This window comes from Rhineura floridana, chromosome 19, assembly GCF_030035675.1.
Source record: "Rhineura floridana isolate rRhiFlo1 chromosome 19, rRhiFlo1.hap2, whole genome shotgun sequence".
Classification (NCBI taxonomy): Eukaryota; Metazoa; Chordata; class Lepidosauria; order Squamata; family Rhineuridae; genus Rhineura; species Rhineura floridana.
The window spans coordinates 24,190,386-24,213,414 of record NC_084498.1 but is presented as its reverse complement, the minus strand read 5'-3'; the positions used below and the strand labels follow the sequence as shown (position 1 = coordinate 24,213,414).

The 23,029-nt window shown below is 44.8% G+C and overlaps 1 protein-coding gene across 2 annotated transcripts in view; it reads right to left on the bottom strand.

Moving 5' to 3' along the window:
* Positions 1-14,085, bottom strand: part of CCDC60 (coiled-coil domain containing 60) — a 48,270-nt gene extending 34,185 nt beyond the window's left edge. For both annotated transcript variants that reach the window (XM_061602621.1, XM_061602622.1), the window contains exon 1: positions 12,760-14,085. In XM_061602621.1, coding sequence (XP_061458605.1) covers positions 12,760-13,044 — 285 coding nt within the window. In that variant the 5' untranslated portion in view covers positions 13,045-14,085. The remainder of the gene's footprint in view (positions 1-12,759) is intronic.
* Positions 14,086-23,029: the final 8,944 nt, after the last annotated feature.

Genomic DNA, 23,029 nt, shown 5'->3' with positions numbered 1-23,029 from the left:
AGGCGAGATAACTCACAGGGAATATTTTGGAAAACAAGAGGCCAAGGACAGCAGGACTTGCAGGCTGAAGCAGAGAGAGGATCCTGCTTTTAGGACAAGCTCCAGGAGATAATTAATGATGTCTTTTAAAAGAAGCCATTTGTGAGAAGCGGGAGGAGGGAAACACCTTAATTTAGCACAAAAGCGTTGAACTGATTGAACCGAACCACTGGGCAGAAAAAAATGCATGGAACTGAATAAAAAAGAATGGAAACTAAAAAGAGAGGAGTGGAGGGAACTCGCTGTAAGGCACTCATTGGCTATGATGAAACACTCCGAGAAGGCCCCACACAATTCCAGATCTTGTAAAAGTTACTTTTTTGAACTACAACTCCCATCAGCCCAATCCAGCAGCCATGCTGGCTGGGGCTGATGGGAGTTGTAGTTCAAAAAAGTAACTTTTCCAAGCTCTGCACAATACTGAGTTCATTGACAGGAGGTATGGTGATGATTGCTAGTTTAGATGCCTTTTGGGATGGAAGGATCTGTGCATTTTGGTTCCCACCGTTTCCAGATCTTAAATTCAGCTCTCCACATTTCTGCAGTAATTTGTGTTAGTTAGTTAGTTTGTTTAAAGCCTCCTGAAAATTCTTCAGCATTTGAGTGTGAATTTCCCCTAATAAATGTATGTTCGTATGCAGTCTTGACTAACGCACACTTCCCCCCCCTGCAAGCCGTGTCTCCTAACGTAATGCATTTTTGTAAACATTCCTTGGTTGGAGGAACAGCACTGCAAAATTCCAAGGGATGGATGTTTCGGTTCTCATATTGTTTCAGAAGGGGGGAATTTGATAAAGTTGGCTTTAAATGCAAACTGAACTGAATTTCTCCCCCATCCCTAGACGGCTTTTAAACAAAAAAATACTTGGAAGAGGGTAAAGTCCATTAATCACCCTGGTAGCATGCAACGCCAAGCCACACCATGGCTTAACACAAACTCGCAAGCGTGCAGGTTCCCAGAGAGGAGATCACAGACGCTTTGCTCTTTCCTTGGGCCCCCAGCTGCCATGCTACAAACTATAGTTTGGCTTAGCGCATAATCTGAACCCAGACTCAGAGTTTAGCATTCCCCAAACAAATCACAAGCTTTCATCGAGGTTTGCTCTCTTTACGTCCTCAAGCGAATTGGCCACATTGCTCCTGAGCAGAACTTGCTCCTAGAACATGGGAAGCTGCCTTATACAGAGTCAGAGCATTGGTCCATCTGGTTCAGTATTATCTACACTGACTGGCAGGGGCTCTCCGGGGTTTTAAGAAGGAGTAGCTCTCAGCCCTACCTGGGGACCTTCTGCATGCAAAACAGATGCTCTATCCTTGAGCTGCAGTCCTTTCTAACCGGCACTGTTTACTCTCTCTCTCTCTCTCTCTCTCTCTCTCTCTCTCTCTCTCACCCTATCAGGTTCCATGCATGTCCCTCTGGCATCTTCTGCCTTTTTCTCTACATATAAGGCCCCTTGGATTTATACCACATGCTGCCAGTCCAATTTGAATTTTTCCCTGAATAACCAATCTCTTTTATTTTGAAGCAATCTGCACATTAACCATCCCTTCTCTTCTGCAATAAAGCATGCACACTCTGCGATGGGGCTTTTATCTGGTTACTAATTCCTCCTGGCATAAGTGTAACTTTCCCCGTGGCCCACTGTGACTCTGAGCCAAAGCCCCGACACAGCCATCTCCTGGACACGAGCGCTTCCCCAATACGTGTAAAGGAAGACACACAGCAACAGTGTGTTATGAACAGGGAGCAGATTGCGGGCCAGAAAGACAGAGAAACTGCACTTTGGAACGAGATTCAGACAGAGAGTTAGCTTTGAGCTCTGGAAAGCTAAAAGCGTCTGGGGAGGCCTCTCTGGAGATCAGATGTGGCACAGTGGATTTGCTGTCTGTAGGGGTGTCATGCTCTGTCTATGCCTGTCTCTGGCTCATGGGCCAAATATGGCTCACCAGCCTCCTCAATCTGGTCCTCGAGACTTTTCCCCACCACACCCCCTCAAGAGCCCTGCCTTGCGCCCTCCTCAAGTGCTTTTGTATGGCTGGGATGTGTCCCATGAACTGTGGTTGTGTCTTTTGCCTGCCTGGAGGAGAGATGTGGTGATGGTAGTGTAGATGCAGCACCTGTGTAACTAGAATGTAGGTCAGAGTCACACCGGTCACTTCACATACCACCACTTTTCCCTTTTATCTATTCATTTATTTATTTTATTTTATTTAGTAAATTTTTATACCGCCCCATAGCCGAAGTAAGGGAATGTGGCCGTCAGGCTAATAAAGGTTCCCCAGCCCTGGCCCATTTATTTATTTATTTACTTAAAAGCATTTATAAACCGCTTAATATTTTTTTTAAAAAAATCTCTAAGCGGTGTACAATATAAGACACACCAAATAATTAAAAAACAATAATGCAACTACAGCTGCAATCTAAATGTATCTAAATATTTTAAAAATCCTAAGAACAGATAAAACTGGAATTCAGGGGATTCAGACAGACAAAGCAGAGCATCATCTTGTGGATCCAGGGAAATCCTGGGGAAAAAGATAATTCTTTGTAAGTCTATGCTCATCTGCAAATAATATATATATATGGAAATGAAAAATGGAAATGGACTGCCTTCAAGTCGATCCCAACTTATGGCGACCCTACGAATAGGGTTTTCATGGTAAGCGGTAGTCAGAGGGGGTGTACCATTGCCTTCCTCTGAGGCTGAGAGGCAGTGACTGGCCCAAGGTCACCCAGTGAGCTTCATGGCTGTGTGGGGATTCGAACCCTGGTCTCTAATCACTACACCACACTGGCTCTCTGAGGCTAGATAAGCACAGCTCCTGAATCTTTTCAAATTGGGAACGCATAACAGTATGTTCCGGTTTCTTTAAAAACAATTTTTTTACAGGGAACATGAGATCTGCCGTCTTAGAGGATGCCTATCTTTCGCTTGGAATGAGGCCCTGAAGAAGTTCTGCTGACATACATAAAGAGCGATCACTCTGTGGTTAAAGTGCAAAGCATGACGGGAGCTGTTCCTGCCTTGCGCCACAGCTATGGGCTTACTGTCATCATACTGGAGTCCTCGCCATTGTTATTTGACCTTCCGAAAGAGAACTAATTGCGGCTGACATTTCATGATTGTAATGACAGCTGCGGGCAGAGACTGTATCATAATTGCAGTCTAGAAGCCTGAAAACATTTGCTCGGCTTCGATTTCTAGGTTGGGTTCCATTAGTCCCGGGATTTTCATGTCACAGAGCCATTAAATCATTGTTTTCACTTGACAGTATCATCTTTAGCTAACCCCGCAAGGAGGGCTGTGGGAGAATTACATAGTTTCTTAACATTCACAGCAAGGGAAAGTGGCCCTTTGAAGCAATCACACTCGGAAGCATCATTGCAAGGCCGGGCATCTGCAATCTTCTGCCTCTCACTGATCCCCTGCGTGCCAAAAAAAAGGAATGAGCAAAGGCCCCGCAGTAAGACAGCTGTTTGGAGAAAACCCTCAGAGAAGATGCCACATTGCAACCTTTCTGCTGGGTTGCTACAGAAACCAGAGGCATGGGTACAGGGAACAGAAGGAAACGGAACAGGGAACATTAGTGGGCCGACTCTGCCAGACCTTGATTGGATTCAAATCCTGGCTCAGCCCTGAATGGGTAGCTTTCGGCAAGCCACTAGGTGTCAGCCTAACCAACCTCACAAGGTTGTTGTAAGGGTAAAAATGGGATAAGCCATAGCAGCACCAGAACCTGCTTTATAGGAAACACTGGAAACTGCCTTATACCAAGTCAGACCATTGGGCCATCTAGCTCAGTATTGCTGAGCAGCTCTCCAAGGTTTCAGGTAGGGGACATTCCCTGCCCTACCTGGAGATGTCGAGGATTGAACCTGGTACTCCCTGCATGCAAAGCAGATGCTCAACCACTAAGCTACGACCCTTCCCTTAGTAAGTTAGACCAAGTCAGGCCATTGGTTCACCCAGCTCAGTACTGTCTACCCTGACTGGCAGCCGCTCTTCAGGGTTTCAGACAGAAGCCTTCCCTAACCCTACCTGGAGACTGAACTTGGGAGCCTCTCATGGGCTCTACCATTGGGTTAAACCCATGTACAACACCTTGAGCAACTTGGAAGATAACGAATGCAATAAATGAACTAAAAAAGAGCAGATACTTCCCGGGGAAAGGAAAGGAAAGGGAGCCTCAAGTCCTAACTGAGCCACATGCTCAACGTGCACTTCCAACAACTTTTTTCCTGGGCTTTGCCATCTGTGAAATAGGAGTAAGCAGTCATGAACTTGTACCTTCCAGGGTTATTGCGAGGGCCGATACAAGGCAAGCTGCAAAACACACTGTAAACGTTAACGTAAATTACTCGTGTGGTGGTAGGAAGGAACACAAGTTTACTCCTGCTGCAGAGGAGAGAATTCTGCAGACCTCAGCCCAAGGACAGACAGACAGACAGCAATGCACGCCCGCTGGTGATCGGGCATCATTAGGGTTTCAGGGAGGCCTGAGCCAAGTGAAGTGGCAACGCCAGGCAACCAAGGACTGCAGGTAAGGCAAGAGGCAACGTCAAAGAACCTTAAATATAGAGGGGCACAGCAAGCAGATATATCTGTTCTAGACGGGGTTCCCCCTCCGAAGAATCATGACAAGCTGGTGACAGCGAGACCTCCAACATTCTTAGCAACAGCCATCAAAATAAGGGCCACAACAATGTTCTGAGTTTTAAGTTGTATCATTTTTAAAATTCTAATTTAGTTTGATGAGTTTAGCTGCTTCGTTGAACACAGAAAGCTGCCTGATCCCAAACCAGGCCATTGGTGCATCTAGCTTGGTATGGTCTACACTGACTGGCAGCGGCTTCCCAGCGTTTCAGGAAAGAATCTGTCTCAGCCCTACCTGGAGATGCTGGGGATTGAACCTAGGGCCTTTCTGCGGGCAAAGTAGATGCTCTGCCACTAAGCCAAGTCCTTTCCCCAAAATCGGTTGCCTGTGTATGTTTGTATTTAATACACAAACTGCATATAAAAAAGAACCAGGTATGCAGCTTAGGAATGGTCCAGGATGTCGAGGCTGTAGCCAGGAGTGCCTTTCACCAGATTTGGCAAACCGCTTTGAGATCTTTCAGATAGTGTTGTTGTTGTTATGTGCCTTCAGGTCGATTACGACTTATGGTGACCCTTTGAACCAGTGACCTCCAAGAGCATCTGTCATGAACCACCCTGTTCAAATCGTGTAAGTTCAGGTCTGTGCCTTCCTTTATGAAATCAATCCATCTCTTGTTTGGCCTTCCTCTTTTTCTACTCCCTTCTGTTTTTCCCAGCATTATGGTCTTTTCTAGTGAATCATGTCTTCTCATTATGTGTCCAAAGGATGATAACCTCAGTTTCATCATTTTAGCTTCTAGTGACAGTACTGGTTTAATTTGTTCTAACACCCAATTATTTGTCTTTTTCGCAGTCCATGGTATCCTCAAAGCTCTCCTCCAACACCACATTTCAAATGAGTTGATTTTTCTCTTATCCACCTTTTTCACTGTCCAACTTTCACACCCATACATAGAGATTGGGAATACCATGGTCTGAATGATTCTGACTTTGGTGTTCAGTGATACATCTTTGCATTTGAGGACCTTTTCTAATTCTGTCATAGCTGCCCTCCCCAATCCTAGCATAGAAATATCATCATCATCATTCCAGGCTAGAATAGATCTGGCTACTACTGCATTGCTTAAGTGTCCACAGTATCTTCGTAAGGAAGGAGGTAGGGTGGGGGAAAACCTGAACAAGTTGGCTCCGCCTACTGTGATGCCCCGCCTTCACTTAGGGGCTTATCCGCCACACCAGTTCAGGCTGGACTCTATCTGGGGCTGCTTTTATTTCAGGAAACTTCACCTGGTTGCAAACGCAGCTGCCAGACTTTGGACTGGAGCCAGGCAGACAAACCTCCGCATATTCTGTCACCTACTTTGACTACCAATTTGTTTCTGAGCGATGGCCCTTTTCCTTAGAGACCTAAAATTTTGTACCTTGAAATTGGTCTCCGAATGTGAAAAGTAATATCTGAAACAGACAGAGCCTTGGGATCCCTTACATCTCAACTGGGGCTGGTGTTCTTGTATATCAGCTGCAGTGAATGCAGACCTATGATGAAGCAAGAACAAGAATTTCCTCAGCAACTGGCACGCAGCAGACATGCACCACGTGCTTTGCACCTGAGCTGGTTTTGGGACAGAATTTGGAACATGAAGGAAGAGCATCCCGCAAGATCTCTCTCTTTTGCAAAACTTATTTGATTCAAGTTTGGTTACCCACCAATGCAAGAGATCCAAAGATATATTTGCAGCAGCTGAACATTGTAAGCAGTAGCAATATCATCATCACACCTTTCATCGAAAGGGGCTCAAGGTGGCATACACCATTCTCCCCATTTTATCCTCACAACTGCCCTGTGAGGTAGGTTAAGCTAAGAGACAGTGACTGGCCCAAGGTCACCCTGTGAGCTTCACATGGCTGAGTGGGGATTTGAACCTGGTTCCCAATGTCCCAGACCAACACTCTAACCACTACGCTACACTGTCTGTGTTGTTATCGTGCAAATAGCCCGTGCCTGCCTCTGGTCTGTCTAAAAATGTATTCCTATATTATCTATCTATTTTATTTTGTATAACATATATATCCCACCTTGCCTCCAAGGAGCTCATGGTGACATATATTTTATTTATTTATTTATTTAAAATATTTCTATACCGCCCTTCTACCCTACAACAGGGCACTCAGGGCGGTTACAAAAAAATAGCACACATATATAATAAAATACACTATAAAAACCACAAACATTACAGTAAATTAAAATGCATATGTAAATTAAATGTAAAATGCAAATGTAAATTAAAATGCATAAAATACAATTAAAATACATATGTTTGTATTTTGCATATATAAAATACAGATATATGGTTCTTCTCTCTCCATTTTATCCTCACAACAACCCTATAAGGTAGATCAGGCTAAGAATCTGTTACTGGCTCAAGGTCACCCAGTGAGCTTCATGGCTGAGTGGGGGGATTTGAACCTCGGTCTCTCAAACTCCTAGTCCAGCACTCTAACCATTACACCACACTGCATCTTGTCACCACACTGGCTCAAGCTCATAACATTGTACATGCCATCGCAGACTTAGAATCTTTTGCACTGAGGGCAAGCTGAGCAGATGCACTGAGTGAGAAGAAATCAACTACACCAGAAAAAGCAAGTTACTATTAAAACCAAATCTAAAGGCTGGGTTACTGAACAATAATGCTGGCGACATGGCAAAAGTCAGCCAAAGGTTATTTGGCAGAAAATGTCGGGAAGCCATCGGAAATGGTTGGGAAAACAAACAAACTCAGGCCTGTGTTTCATACCCTTGGATAAGGAGTCTCTAATTTCTCATTTTTCATAGATAACTGTCATCGCTAACTGCTGCGGCTTGCTGCTTGATGACCCTGAAGGACAAAGCCATCCGCTAGAAATAGCTCCTGATGATGGTTTAAAAATGAGCTCATTTTTCCAGCCTGCTTCTGAGCTTCAGCCACAGACAACGGCAGACTTTAATTACACAGAGCAAATTGCAAAGCGTCAGGGTGCTGCGTGCCAGTTGCGCTCAGCTCAAATGTGGCGAGTGGCCGAAACAGCCCTGATCTGGTGGATAGTTCAGTTGTCAACATCTTCAAACTTTCCTTTCCTTGTGCCTTGCAGCCCAAGAGACATAAAAACCAGTATTTGACTATTGGGGAAATATATGGAGTTATAAAAATCCCCACATGACTCTTGAGTGAGGGTTTGGTGATATTGAAGACCAGCCCTTTGGACATCTTTACACGACGCAAACTCTCACCATGGTATCCTGGGAATTGTAGTTTCCCCAAAGAGGACTAGGGGTCGTAGATCATTCTTCTCAGTACCCCAAGTTACAACTCCCAGGTTTATGCATAGGAAGCTATGGCAGGTAATGTTTGCTCCATACTTTCAAGGAATTAGTATGGCACACTTTTGGAACTCCCTGCCTATTGATATTAGGCTGGCACTTTCACTGTACTGTTTTCGGCACCTGCCAAAACCTTTTCTGCTGAAGCAAGCCTACTCAGATGTCTAAATTTGACATTTATTTTAATTTGTCATTTTATAATGTATATTTTTTTTAAAATGCAGATTTTATTTTGAAAACAAATTAGGCTCACTTGTTTTTAATATCCAATTTTATCTGTAGTTTTAATGTATATCTTATGCAAACCACTTAGAGGTTTTGATGATCAAGTGGTATATATAAAATTCCATTAAATAAAGAAAGAAAAGGAGAAAAAGAGAATGCAAGAGAATTTCTGCCAAAGCCTCTATTTGCTGTTCTCACTGGGGAACAGCAGGTTAAAGAGCCCTTTGCCAGAAAGAGCCCTTTGATTTCTTGGGCTTGAGCCAAGATTGCTGATCCCTCAGTCCATGCTCAATTCAAAGCAAAAGATGCGCCGTCACCTGGAGATCTTTAACTACAGGTGTAGAAATAGCACTAGTCAACAGAAACAGCTCCACTTCCTTCGTGGACGGATGCACTTACCCATCTCATTACCCATCTTCTTTATGTATGGCACACAATTACCCAACGGAGTCTTATTACAAGCACAGAACAGGACTAGGGCATCAATGATGCTACAAATTGAAAAGAACAGAAATGTTTTGAGCATGTCCCCAGAGAGAGACGGAGGGGGAGACAGAAAGAGAGGAAAAAGTCACCTTTACTTGGAAGAAGTCAACAAGGCAGCCCCTGGGTATGGCAGATGAATTTGCCATGGCAATTAACTCTCTGAACAGATAAAAAGAGGACTAATATCCCCCTACGCCGGCTTGCTAAGGAATCAAGGCCAGACCTTTTAACACAGAGCTCGGAACACTCAGGTAATCAAAAAGCCTGTCTGGGGAGCAACGGTCCTTGATTTTCAATGAATCAGAGCTGCCTGCTTAACACATGCCCATCTCTGGAGAGGAGAAGTCAGGATTCTAAAAGCACAGTGGGTTATTTCACAGTTGTTAAACGAATGGTGAAAGGGCTCAGCTGGGCCATTTGAGGACAACCTTTGACAGAGAGGGAGGCGGAAAGTGACTGCACCAGGGAGCTCTTCCAACAGAAGGCTGGAGGCAAGGGGCGCCAAAAATTGAGCCAAAGTGGCAGGGGAGATGTTAGGGCTAGACCAGCACATGGGGGGGGGGGCGCCAATCCCAAATTCACACCTGAGAGTCTGAACCCAAGAATGAAGGCTCCCTAACAGCCAAAGACAGCTGAATTCCATTAACCAGCCAGCGGCCAAGGCTCCTAGCATCGATATGTACATGAATGCCTTATGTGAAGCAGCAACTATCAGTTCCTTCAGATGACTTGAAAAGACTGAGTACACACCATATATTTTAAGCACATTTAAAGCGCATAAGTTCCCCCAAAGAATCCTGGGAGCGGTAGTTTACAATTCCCAGCACCCTTAACAAACTACAGTTCCCAAAATGCTTGGAGGGGGTACTTCAAATGTGCTCCTATTTTTACCTGAATCGCCCGAATCCCTTTGTTATTTGTTTTTATACATATGCTTCTATATACTACTGTTTTACTGTTTATGCTGTGTTTCTGTCTTAATGATATAGTGTACTGGCTTCATGCTATACACTGCATAGAGATTTTTTTAAATATGAAGCTGTTTATAATGCTTGCAAATCCAAGGACTGAGTACAGAGTCTCAAATAGCTCACCATGAGATTCTTCTCTAAACCCCCAGCAACTTCGACTTCCGGGAAGGGTGACTTAGCCTGTGCCTGCTTTTGAGACGGGCTCCTGCCTCAAAAGAAGCTTATTCAGATATATCAGTCAGATTTTTTTTTTTTTGACTGATTAAACTTCTCCCGGGTAGGGAGAAACGAAGAGATTAACCTCAAAGCCTATTTTTGTTGGGACGACCAGATCTCATTAATTTATGGGACGAGGTCCAGCCGACGAAGGTGGGACGGATTTTCAACAACAAGCTCTATCTGATAAAGCGAACGTTCATCTTATCTTCTAAGAGAGAACGCACTAACAGGCAAGCACCCTTCTTTCTATATTTTTCTTTTACTTGACTTAAATTGTTGCTGTTTAAAAGAGATTTGCCAGATTGATCGGTTTTTGACATCTCACTGGGGAGCCATAACTTCTCTCTGCTACTCACTAATTAATAGCTTATCTCTGTTTTTGTTGCAAAAAGCTGTCCTGGATTTGCATTCTAAAGATATACACAGAAGAGGGATTTCTATTCCAGATTTTTATTTTGAAGAATATTATATTGTCTGAGACTACTCTCTTTTTGGTCTATTTTATTTTGACGAATCTGTTTCCTGACGACCGCCATTAATTGTTTCGATCCTGGGAACTGCATTTTGTTTACTTAAGCATGGAGAGATAAGGCTGTCTGCTCTGTTTATACTGTGATGTCACCAAGTTTGGAGTATTAACCCAATTGTTGCTGAAATAAGAAGTGGTTTTCCTATATTTTTCTTTTAAAATGGCAATTAAGAAAGTGGCTGAGAATCTGGAAATAACTATGTTTCAGAAAATAATGGATGAGATTGAGATAACGAAACAAAACCTGCGACAGGGCTGTAAGGAGCTGAAAATTGAATTGAGTAAAATGAAGCAGGAGATTAAAGATATAGGGGTCCCTGTGAGAGAGGTGACCCTGGAAGGGGTCCCTGTGAGAGAGGAGACCCCGGAGATTGGAACAAACGTGGAACAGGAAAAAGATTTGGAGTCTATGGACTTTAGAAATAAAATCTATTGTTTGGAGACACAGGAGATTAAAGACATAGGGGTCCTTGTGAGAGAGGAGACCCTGGAGACTGGAACAGGGGTCCCTGTGAGAGAGGAGACCCTGGAGACTGGAACAGGGGTCCCTGTGAGAGAGGAGATCCCGGAGATTGGAACAAACGTGGAACAGGAACAAGATTTGGAGTCTATGGACTTTAGAAATAAAATCTATTGTTTGGAACTCAATGTTATCTCTGAAGAAATTAATGAAGATTCTAGAGATAAAGTTATCAATGGCATGGATAATCTTCTGGACTGGAATGATGTGATGGAGCCCAATATAGAGAAAATCTATGGAATTAACTGCAGCCATGTGACAATGGAAAAACTTTCAAGAGATGACCCAGTGTATTTTGAAAAAAAGAACAGAGATATGATTTTACAGCAGTATTTCAGCAACCTATTCAGAATGGATGGCAAGAAAATATTTGGGATAGAGGTAATTCCCATCAGACTCTTACTATATGACTATGGCTTTGACAGCAAGATTATTATGGAATACTGATAATGGAAGATTGGATACTGAAATTACTGGACTTAACAAGACTACTGAAGATGGAAGATGGAAAATGGAACTAATAGGGATAATAGAACAATGGCTACTGAAATTACTGAACCTAACAGATTCTGATGTGATGGATTAATTGAAATGTTTATTTTGACTATGGTTATGACAATAAGATTATCATAATTAGTAATGAGATGGATTAATCGATATGCTTATCTGGAAAAAAAAATTGATAGATATATTTCTTAAAGAATTGAAACCTCTCTTTGACTTTTTGTGGAAAGAATAAAGTAATGTTTATGAGATTTGATGATTAAGTAAGATAACTACTGGAGGAAAGTGATTTTATAATATGACTTAAGAGACAGGATTGTTATATATTATAGACTTATAACTGATTTGATCTTTGACAAATGGGAAGTCAATATTTTACTCTTTATTTTTTATTTTTGTTTTTTTTTTTTTCTTTTTTTCTTTTTGTTTAACTATTTTTGATTTTGTTTTTTGTCTTTGAATGTTTTATGATTTCGTCTTGTATGTTTTATGAAAATCTGAATAAAAATTATTGAAGAAAAAAAAAAATCTAAACCCCCAGCAACTTCAACAATAACAGCAGGATGGAACTCTGGTTCAGTAAATGGGAAGCACATGCATGCAATTCCCCTTGCCTCCTGAAATATTTCTACTGCTGCAATGGGCTACACCAGCCTTCCCCAAACTGGTGCCCTCCAGATGTTCCCACTAGCCCAGCCAGCCCAACTGGGTTACACACCACAAGGGATTAATAGAGTACATAACTGTAGTAGCCACTTTTTTGGCAACATAGTACCAGATGCCACACCTAATATTTGTTGTTGTCATTTTATTATTATTATTATTAACCTAATAATCCAACAACATCTGGGGACCCCACTCCCATCATCCTTGGCCGCTGGCTAAACTGGCTGGGGTTGATGGGAGTTGTAGTCCAACAGCATCTGGGGACCCAAAACCCTGCACTAGAAACATCAGATCCTACGAGTCCAGCTTCGAGTCTGAAAAACCAGATGCACAAAAGCACCATTAAGGAAAGACAGACCAGAAGAAGACAGTTTTTGAAGGCCCGCACCACAGGGGCCATGCATAGTTAAGTTGGAAGGGAAGGTTGTTCACAGGGGAATGCGGCCCTTGGGCTGAAAAAGGTTCCCCACTCCTGCCCGAAATGGTTAGATTAACACCAGCATTTCGAACCGGGCACAAAACTGTCCCGGCAAGCTGTGTCATATCCTTTAATAAACATGGCTCACCTGGCTAAATGAGGTCCGCTATCGACTTTTCAAATAACCCAAGAATAAAATCTCTTGAGAGAGCAGCACACTTACCAGGGGCAGCTGCCCAAGACCGTAAAGGGTGAGTTTCCTTGGATCAAGGTAAAGAGGTTCTCCAAAATCCTGATAGGGTTTCCAGCTGGGCGTAAAGTAGCCCTGTTGCGTAAGCTGCTTGATCCTCCGGTGATAGTTCTCCCGGAACACCTGCTCTCTTGTGACGTCCCAGCAGTTGTAGATGGTGTTGCTTCGAGCTTGGACCTTGAGGCCTTTCTGATTGGGGATGGGCAAAGGCCTGATAACCACAAAGTAACGGGGGTCTGACTTTGGATGCATCGGCATCTTGACTCTGTTGCACAGCCACAGTGTTGGCTATGTAAACCCTTCTGTCAATGGAGCCACAGGAACCCTGTTCCAGTTACTAGGCTACCTTTTCCTTGTGCATCTAACGCCACCCGGCAAGATAAATACAGCTTCAAAAAAGAAAGATTGCAGAATTGCTCTTCCCCCCCCCCCCCAGTAGCACACAACTAGGAAATAAAGCCAGGCAAGCAAATCCACACCTAGAACCATCCCTCAGGCTTTCTGTACTCATCAAACAACAAGCGGGATCCCACTAAGAGTCTTGGGCCACTGCAGGGAACTGAGGTATCAACATCTCTTGTGGCCCCAGAGAATGGCAGCTAAGTGACGCTTTCCGAAGGGGCCTTGCTATCGCTGCCTCTTCCTTGTCCAGAGCTCACATCACCTGCAACCATCCACAATTAAAAAGCCAGGAAGGCTCTTTAGAGCCAGTTCAGAAATATCACTGATCTGCAACCGCTTCTCTCCTAATTTCTCTTCAGAAGTTGCTTAAACACAGGCTCTGGTGGGGGCTCACCCCAACATGAACCCAGCCTTTTCCCAGACTCTCTAGTACCTGGGACCACCCCCACTGTCCAGTCTAAAGACCACTAAATCCCAGCCCCAAGTCTTCTCCCCCTCCTTTCTTTTTAAGAGATGCTAGTCCCTAAGATTTCCCTACCGGCCCACCCTTGTTCAAAACTCCTAAACACCAGTCTCTAGCTGTGGTCTATTAACGTTCTAGATGACAAAGTCTAGGCTCAAAAACTTGTACTCACTCCCCTTTTAAAAAATAGAAACAGAGATTCTAGTCCCTAAGACTTCTCTACCAATCGCTGTTTGAGATTCCTAAAACCAGTCACTAGCTGGGATCACCCCACTGAACCCCCCTTATGATAAAGACCCCTGCACACCACTTGAGGCTGCTTTTCAAGCCCCCTACCCCTTTTAGAGACCCTAGCTGGGACCTCCCCTTTTATTTACGGCTGAACTCAGTCCGACGAGGGGCACTCCCTTTAAGAAGGCCACACCCTTAAAGACCCTACCTCACCTCCAGCCCCCACAATTCTCCCCACCCTCCCCAGCCCTTCAGCGCGCTCTCAGCCTGGCTGGCTTTGGAACGCTCACAGCTGGGCGAGAAATGGCGTCTCCTGTTGCCCTTGGCAACCGCTTGAAAGAGGGAGGGCGCCGGCTGGACCGTCGCTCGGCGCTTTTCGTAGCGCCGGCGACTGAAGCTGTTTCCGCCCTTACTCTTTTGCCCTCGCTTGAATGAATGAATGAATGAAGTGCACTGGATCGCATTGTAAATGAATTGAGAATCTCGAAGGCGTTTTTAAAACTTATACTTGGCGGTATATGGACACCCAATCCTAGCTTTTGGATACAAACAGATCAGTTCGACTGACAGATCCACACAATACATTTAAAGCACATGTGCCGTCCCCCCCCCCCCAGAATCCTGGGAACTGTAGCTTGTTAAGGGTGCTGGGAATTGTAGTTCGGTGAGGGAAACCTACACTTCCCAGGATTCTTTGGGGGACGTCATGTGCTTTAAATGTGTGTTGATTGTGCTTTAAATGTATGGTGTGGATCCAGGTGTGGGGAATCTCCATCTCCCCCCCCCCCAGGTTTTGCTGAACTACAACTCCCATCATCCCAGGCCATTGGCCATGATTGCTAGGGCTGATGGGAGTTGTTGTTCAATATCTGGAGGGCCAAAAGTTCCCCATCCCAGATTGTAGTGACCAGCATCACACAGCCTTCCTCATCATGGATACAGAATCTCATGTAACTGAATCAGTTGTGAAGTTAAGGGTTCAGGCAGTCCCTAAGATACTCTGGACCTAAGTTGTTCAGGGTTTTGTAGATATCCTGTTATCTCTAGCCTTCCAGGATTTTCTGCATCTTATTAGGATGAACCGGTTGATGGTTGTTAATAAACTTGAACTGAACGGGGGGGGGGGGGATACGTAAATTCTCCTGATGGAGGCATCCTCTTCCAACCAGGGAGCTTTCCACGTAGCACTGACTCTCTGCCTCTGCCAATACATAAGAGCAGGTCAGGATTGATTGATTTACAGCATTTAATAGATACCTCCCAATAATAAAGGTTCTCTGAGGTTTTTCACTTTTAAGAAAGCAATAAAATATATATAATAAAATACCATTCTAGGGAAGGCACAGCCAGTGCTACCAGAGCTGACAGATATTATGCACGCGGCACAAATTAGACTAATCTTTAATTTACAAGCCTCTTTTCTGCAAGTGAACTTGTGTTCAAATGGGAAACAACGACAGTCATGATTTTTTTTAAAAAAATGCTACCCTCAATGGGTATTTCAGCGACATGTAAAAACAAATTCATTGCAGGGGCGTAATCATAGCAGTTCAGTCATATTTCAACAATGGAAATAGGAAAACAAAATCTAACCCTTGAAAACAAACAAAAATCAAGCTAGAGAGACTCTGCCTCGCTATGAAAATGCCAACATGCCGGCGCTGTGTCGAATCTCTCCTGCTTCGTTTCTGGCAATTCAAGGGGGCGACTCGAAGAGGCCAGGAGAAAAAGAACTTCAGAAATGTTGTGGGGTGGGATGGGTGGGTGTCGCACTTACCTTATTAAGTGTGCAAATGGCCAAAGGGTCCCCTTCCAGATTTTAAAAATCCCACACACACCCGTTCATTCAGAGGAACATTGGAAGCTGCTTATACCAAGTCAGACCGCTGGTCCGTCTAGCTCAGTACTGTCTACACTGACTGGCAGCAGCTCTCCAAGGTTTCAGGCAGGGCTCTCTCCCAGCCCTACCTGGAGATGCCAGAGAATGAAACAGGGACCTTCTGCATACAGTCATGTGCTCTGTCATGAAACTATGATCCCTCCCCGAGCTATGACCCTTCCCATACAGGATTAAAGCTTTAATCCACTTTAATCGCGCACACCTAAATTTCCTGTGTGTTACTGAATCCCTCTTGCAAAATAGTGACAGTTTGGAGCTCACTCTGGTGGGATCGTTAAGATGAAAAGATGATACAGTTTAGTCTCTCACCAGTTATAATGTACTTGGAAAGCTTTCTGTTCATGAAATTGCCTTAGGATGTCGTCGGAACCAATACCATAAGAGAACATATCAAAGGAACCCAGTCACCAGTTTGCTCTTTGACAAACATATTACCAAATGCTCTCCTACAAAAACACTTCCACTTTTTTGTTGTTGATGTGGATGACAACGCCATGCTTGGCTCTTATCACATGAAAGAAGTTGTTGTGTGTAGGGCTGTGGATATAGGGCCCTGGTCCAGACGTGTGTTTTCGAATTGGAAAGCTCAGCTTCTTAGGAAGCTGAATTGCACACTCAGTAAAATGTGCGGCACCTTTTTCTGTGCTTCTGTGAAAGACACACATGTCCTCCACAGTTGGATGTGCTTCCAAATACCAGATGCTGGAAAGAAAAAAACTCCTAACTGTTAGAGGGGTACGACAATGGAACCAATGACCTAGGGAGGTGGTGGGCTCTCCAACACTGGAGGCATTCAAGAGGCAGCTGGACAGCTGCCTGTGGGGTATGCTTTAAGCTGATTTCTGAATTGAACAGGGGGTTGGACTCGATGGCCTTATGGGTCCCTTCCAACGCTACGATTCTATGCTTCTATGAAAGCAGAGGGGAGAGTGCTCTTGCACTCAGATTCTGCTTATGGGCTTCACACAGGGATGGAAGGATCTGCTGAAGTTTCTGAGTCATCTTCAAGGGCAGCCCCAAATAGAACGCATTGCAATAATCCAATGCTACTTATATAACAACCCGGTAAAATAGGAGGAGCTAAGAGTTCTCTGTCAGCTTAAAGACTCGGAAAATTATTTTGGCACTGTGAAGGATTTGTGCTGTTTGGAACTATGTTGGACTGGCTTGTGTTATATGAACATGTAAAGCTGGCCTGTTGGTTTGGAGATTCTGGGTTTCAGTTGTTGGCCGACTCACAACCTTGACCAAGGTGTTGCATTTTAATTAGAAGAGTTTGTTTTAGATAAACTCTGCAGTTGAGTAGGAGACATTGTTTTCTTTGAAAGCTTTTGAAATGCACATGTATTAAAACACAAATCAAAGAGGTCTTCAGGTGATATTACCCTGAGACTCCTTTGATCTGGGAAGATCTCACACAAAGGATGAGGAACCTTGTTGTTGTTGTTATGTGCCTTCAAGTCAATTTCACCTTATGGCGACTCTGATCCCTATGAATCAGTGACCTCCAAGAGCATCTGTCGTGAACCACCCTGTTCAGATCTTGTAAGTTCAGGTCTGTGGCTTCCTTTATGGAATCAATCCACCTCTTCTTTGGCCTTCCTCTTTTTCTACTCCCTTCTGATTTTCCCAGCAGAGGAACCTTGAAAGCAGAGATAAAGGATCATATGGCCAGGGCAGATGACAGTCAACAGACCTGCGAGGGTTGTAAGTTGGTAGAAACTATGTTTAGGGATATTGCGTTTATCTCAGGTTTTCTAGGAAGCTGCCTTATACTGAGTCAGGCCGTTGGTTCATCTAGCTGCAGATCAGTCCAAAGGGCTGAAGCAAAGCAAGAGCAGGCAGAAGCACACAAAAAAGGAAACAGGATTCAGGCAGGGAACAGACCTGCACAGCCTGCTCTGGATGCGACGGCTCTCCCTGCTCCTACCCAGAAGGCACCCTCCTTCTGCTTGGCACCGTGCAAGGCCAGCCCCCTTTGCAAGGTTGTTGTGTTTGTGGCACTGGGGTCTCCATGGTGACTGAGCACCTGATGCCGGAAAAACATGCCAGGGCGTTTGTGAGGGCTTGTTTGCCTGTATGGCTATCGCTGGCTTCGCCAAGGGCAACTGGGCAAAGGTTCCTTAGAAAGATGGATTCCGACTGAGCATCATAGCTTGAGGTTGGCGGCTAACTTTGCATTTTCCTCAACCACCCTCAGCAGATCAGGTTTCCCATGTGGCTCCTGTTGTGGTGCCTCCCTGTCTTGTCCCCTGGGCGCCGGGGCTTGTTTGTTTTTGTTGACTGGCAAGGAGGATTTGTCGCCAGGGTGGATGGCAACACAGGCAGAAGCTGTGGACGCCTCCTGCTCCCTAAGGGCAGAGCGAGGGAGGACCATGCAGGCCTTTCTTGAGAGGGAGTGGTTGCAAGGCTCATTGAAGGCCCCATCCGCACTATACATTTAATGCAGTGTCATACTATTTCAAACAGTCACAGCTTCCCCCAAAGAATCCTGGGAACCGTAGTTTGTTAAAGGTGCTGAGAGTTTTTTAGGAGCCGCCTGCTCCCCTCCGCAGAGCTACAATTCTCAGAGTTCCCTGGGAAGAAGGATTGACTGCTAAGCCACTCCGAGATTCCTCACCCACGGTTTAAAAAAGGAAGGAAGGAGGAGGAAGAAGGAAGGAAGAAAGGAAGGAAGAAAGAAGCCCTCCTGGCATTTGAGATGCTATTGAGATTCCAGTCACGTCTCTGCAGAGTTTGCAATGATTTCTGCAAGATTGCAGTATGTCTATATCAATGTAAATTACACGAGGCTTGATGAAAAAGGAAAACAAATTGAGTTTTGAAATGTAGTTTATCAGGGAGTTAAAGAGAGGTTAATCCTCATGGATTGATCGAATGGCGTATGATAAAAGAAGGAAAGGAGGTAAAGAGGTAGGAAGGGGCGGAGAGAAAGAAAAAATGGTCCTGACTCTTTCTAAGGATAGTTTTCTTATGAAACCTTGGAGAATGTTGATCTTCAGGACATCGCATTAGGCGATGAGAAGGCCTGCCTGTTTCTTTCCCGCTGGAGTGTTTAGGAACTCTTGAGGGCTTCATTACCTTTGGAAACATCTCATGGAAATGGGGTGCTGTATAGCCTCATACTCTGGCTCACGTACACCCTGATCAAGGCCTGAGTTCATTGAAACCCAACAACTCCACTTGCTTCCCGGTTGTTGTTTTAAATCAGGGATGGTGAACTGGTGGCCCTCCAGGAGCTGCTAGGGCACGTACACCCTGCCTGAGAATGTGCATTCAGTGCTTGATGCGCCTTTTGGGGGTGCTGTACACATGACGCCATCCCCATGTCGTCCCTGTCCCACAGTATTTGTCGATCGAAATCACATTCTGCTGGAACAGTTAGAATCCGTTTTGTGGCGAGGATACATGCTGGAGGCATTCAAGAGGCAGCTGGACAGCCACCTGTCGTGGGTGCTTTAAACTGGATTCCTGCATTGAGCAGGGGGTTGGACTCGATGGCCTTACAGGCCCCTTCCAACTGTACGATTCTATGGTTCTATGAAACCGCTAGATACAAAAGCACACTGTGAAAAATGACCCCTGTGCATTTTAAAGGCTACATGCGTGCTCAGCCTTGGACTCCAACTCCCATCAGCCCCAGCCAGCAATGACCAAGGAGAATGGGAGTTGTAATGCAGCAACAGTGTCTGGAGGGCCACTGGTTCCCCACCTTTGTTTCAAATGTAGGGCAGAGGTCAATCTGCACAGCAGAACTGGGCGCAGGGCAAAGTTTGCATTTCCAAATGCTCTGGAACAGAATGTCTCCTGACTGAGCCAATCAGGCTCTTCAGTTTGAATGGGGCAGGGATTGCCAAGAGTGTTGTTTCCTCCTTGTTAATGGGCATTTTTGGGTGAGAAGGGACTGGCGTTGACTCGCTGAAGGATGGCAGAGACGGCAAGGGTAATTGCTCGTTGCAATGCGCATCGTCCTCCCCAGTTCCATCATGTCAAAAGCCCATTCCCCTCCCAGACGGGAGCGAGCTCCCCTTGTTAAAATTCTGAGCGCCGGCATCGCCGTATTAAAGGAGATATTAAGCCATAAAACGTAATATGTTATGACACCATAAAATGCAGCGTAATTGCTACAGAACCATAAAATGTAATGCAGCCGGCTCAGTGGACATTATCTTTTCTGTTCTTATGGCACTGACGACTTGAAAGTGTTATCGAACAGCCTGGGCGAGGGCAAAGAGAGCATCTCAAAAGCCTCTTTTGTTGCCAAAGTCTGTAAGTGGTGGAATGACCTCATATGCCCTCACTCGACTCCTAGAGGATTTGATGCTTTTTCCATGCACCAGACAGTCAAATCAAAGGTTAACAGGAAAGTAGGAAGCTACTGCTGGCTAAGATATATAAATATATATAAAAGTTTGCAGTTGCCTGCCTGCCTGCCTTTTACCTGTAACCTTCCCCCTACACACACACCCTGGTCCCATCTCAAGTCATTGATGATTCACTTTGTTGTCACGGAATCCTCAAGGTCATTCCACCTGCTGTGGGGGAAAGACCAGCCACAGGTGCAGACATGCATGTTGTAGAAACTGCTTAGAGGTTTGTTTGTTTTTAATTGAGTAAGTGGTAAACAAATTTTACACAAATAGAATTTATTTTATACAAAGAAATATATAGGATTTGCATTGATGAAAACACAGAAAAGCTGAGCTGAGTGGAGTAGGGATTTCTAAGGCTGTGTACACATGGCATTTTATTCTGAAATCAATTGAGATGACTTGTTTTTTCTATGCAGTCCACACCCGATCGATATCTGTTGCCTATTTTTAGCCCCTGAAAAGTGTTTCTTGAGAAACTGGTTCCATTCTGAAAATAGAAGCTCACTGCAGATTGATTCTGCATTGTCCTACAGTGTGTCCATTTGAAAACAGATATAGGTGGTCCCTGCAGTGGAAAGTGTACCCATGCCTGCCTAATGACATTGTGGATGTGCATATACCAAGATTGCAATCACCACTTCCTTCTTCATTTACTTGGGGCATGTGCAAGGAGAAAAAGGCATGAATAATTCTAACTAAGGGAAGGGTTTTCAAATGCATAACAAATAACCACACCCACCCCAGTGGATGGCAGGATGTAGAATCTGGGTTAAAAGCAGCATGTTAAGAACGATTCTGGAATGAGAAAAACGACGTCGTTGTGCGACGAAAAGGGCTAGCAAGTACACAGCCTAAATCTGTTGCAAATGGAAGAACAATGGATGACATTGTTGCCTATCAGAGAGAGAGAGCGCTGGTAAGCTTTTACAGGTGGTCTGAATTTCACAGTTCATGGTTTTCCATAATGCTACATTACATCTTTGGAGGCCACGCTGCTGCATCCTGTAATTCTGGTCGCAGTCCAGGACTCAGAAAACCCACAATTGTACAGCTGTGTTCATTAGACATGCTCCAGGAACATATCCCAGTAGGATCCGGTTTTTATCTGAAGATTAAAAGCTCAATAAAGCCTTGATTAAAGAGAGAGAGGCTTTATTCTCAACACACCCTTGGATTGCAGGGTTGCTGCAACTCATATAAATTAGGAATCTTCATAAATACGATTGCCACATTTCCTACGGAAGGCGGCCTGGTGATTTTAAGAGCTGTGGGACAACAGACAGAAGGAAACCAACCAACAAACTTTTGTACCCTCTTCCCTCGCCCAGTGTGGAACTGTAGGGATGACGGGAGGTGCAACCCAACAGCATCTGGAAGGCCACAGCTTCCCCACCCTTGCTGGAGAGGATCAAAGTAGAGTGTCTTGAAAGACCTTTGCTCTCCGCATCGACTCTGGGTCCAAACTCCACGACAACAGATATCCCTAGGATGCCATCCTGGGCTCCTACTGGCAGGAAGGGCAGGATATAAATCTAATAAATAAATGAATAAATAGCCAATCAGCATGAAAGGGGAACCTCTGTGTTAGCTACTTAGAAGAGTCTTCTCAGCAGTTGACTCACCTCCTTTCGCTCTGATGGGCTCCCATCAGCATGAAAGGAAGCATGTTAGAACCCTCTTCTAAGTGGCTAACATACTTCCCTTTCATGCTGATTGGGTCATAGGACACTGGAGACATAGGGACCCTGCTCCCAAAAAGTAAGGGGTCAAAGACCCTCCCTGAGACCCCAGACGACTACACCCCTGGAACCAGACCTCGCGCTATACAGGAATACCCCGCATTAATGTACGCAATGGGTCCAAAGCGAGTACGTAAACCGAAAATGTACTTAAAGTGAAGCACTACCTTTTTTCACTTATCGATGCATATACTGCACTGCAATTGTCATATACGGGCACAACTGATGTAAAGCGAAGTGAGCGTACGTAAACGGGAATGGTACTACTGTAAATACGTCCGTATTCGCGAGTGTCCGTAAAGTGAAGGTCCGTATAGCGGGGTATTCCTGTACAGGATTTTGTTAAGCAGTTTTTCAAAAAAGACTGGTGATTTGTAAGAACCTGAAGAATTATTGGGTGATGTGCCCCCTATGTTCAGTTCAATTTCACTAAAAATTCATACCTCTTGCCAGTGTTTCAGGGTCTTCCAATCTGAATTTGTCTTGTTCCATGATGATTGGTTCATACATAGGGACTTGGCTGGGACCTGGCTCCCAAAAAAGTAATGGGTCTATGACCCCCTGACACCAGATGACTACACCCCTGGACATCCTAGGAAAGGGGTGGGGAACACAGGGACTAAATGGCCTCTCTGTTTAGCTCTCAAAACTCTCCCCAGGCAGCCATAATCTACACTGGCCCTGCTTCACCCCCTCCCAAGTGCTTTTGCCTGACTGGATCATGTCCCTGAACTCTGATAATGCCCCTTGCTTATCTAGATGGAAGATAGAGAGGGATGTGTGACTGTGTGCAGAAACTAGCCTACCATACAGAGGTAAAATTTACATCCATGGCTCCACCCACTTTTGCCTCAAGCCCCGCCCACCACTGGCATGTGGCCCTCAGAAGGTTGCCCAGAGAGGAATGCGGCCCTTGGTTTGAAGAAGGTTCCCTACCCCATTCCTAGACAGTCACTGCTTGTCAAAGTAGACCCGCCTTCCCCAACGTGGTGCTCTGACCCCAGGCTGGTTTGGACTACAACTCCCACCAGCCCTGGCCAGCCACGAATGGAGCTTGCAGGCCATCAGTGGTCCTACGGACCACAGTCTGTAAACCTCCGAGGCAGAGTGGCGCAAAGGTACACATACACACAGC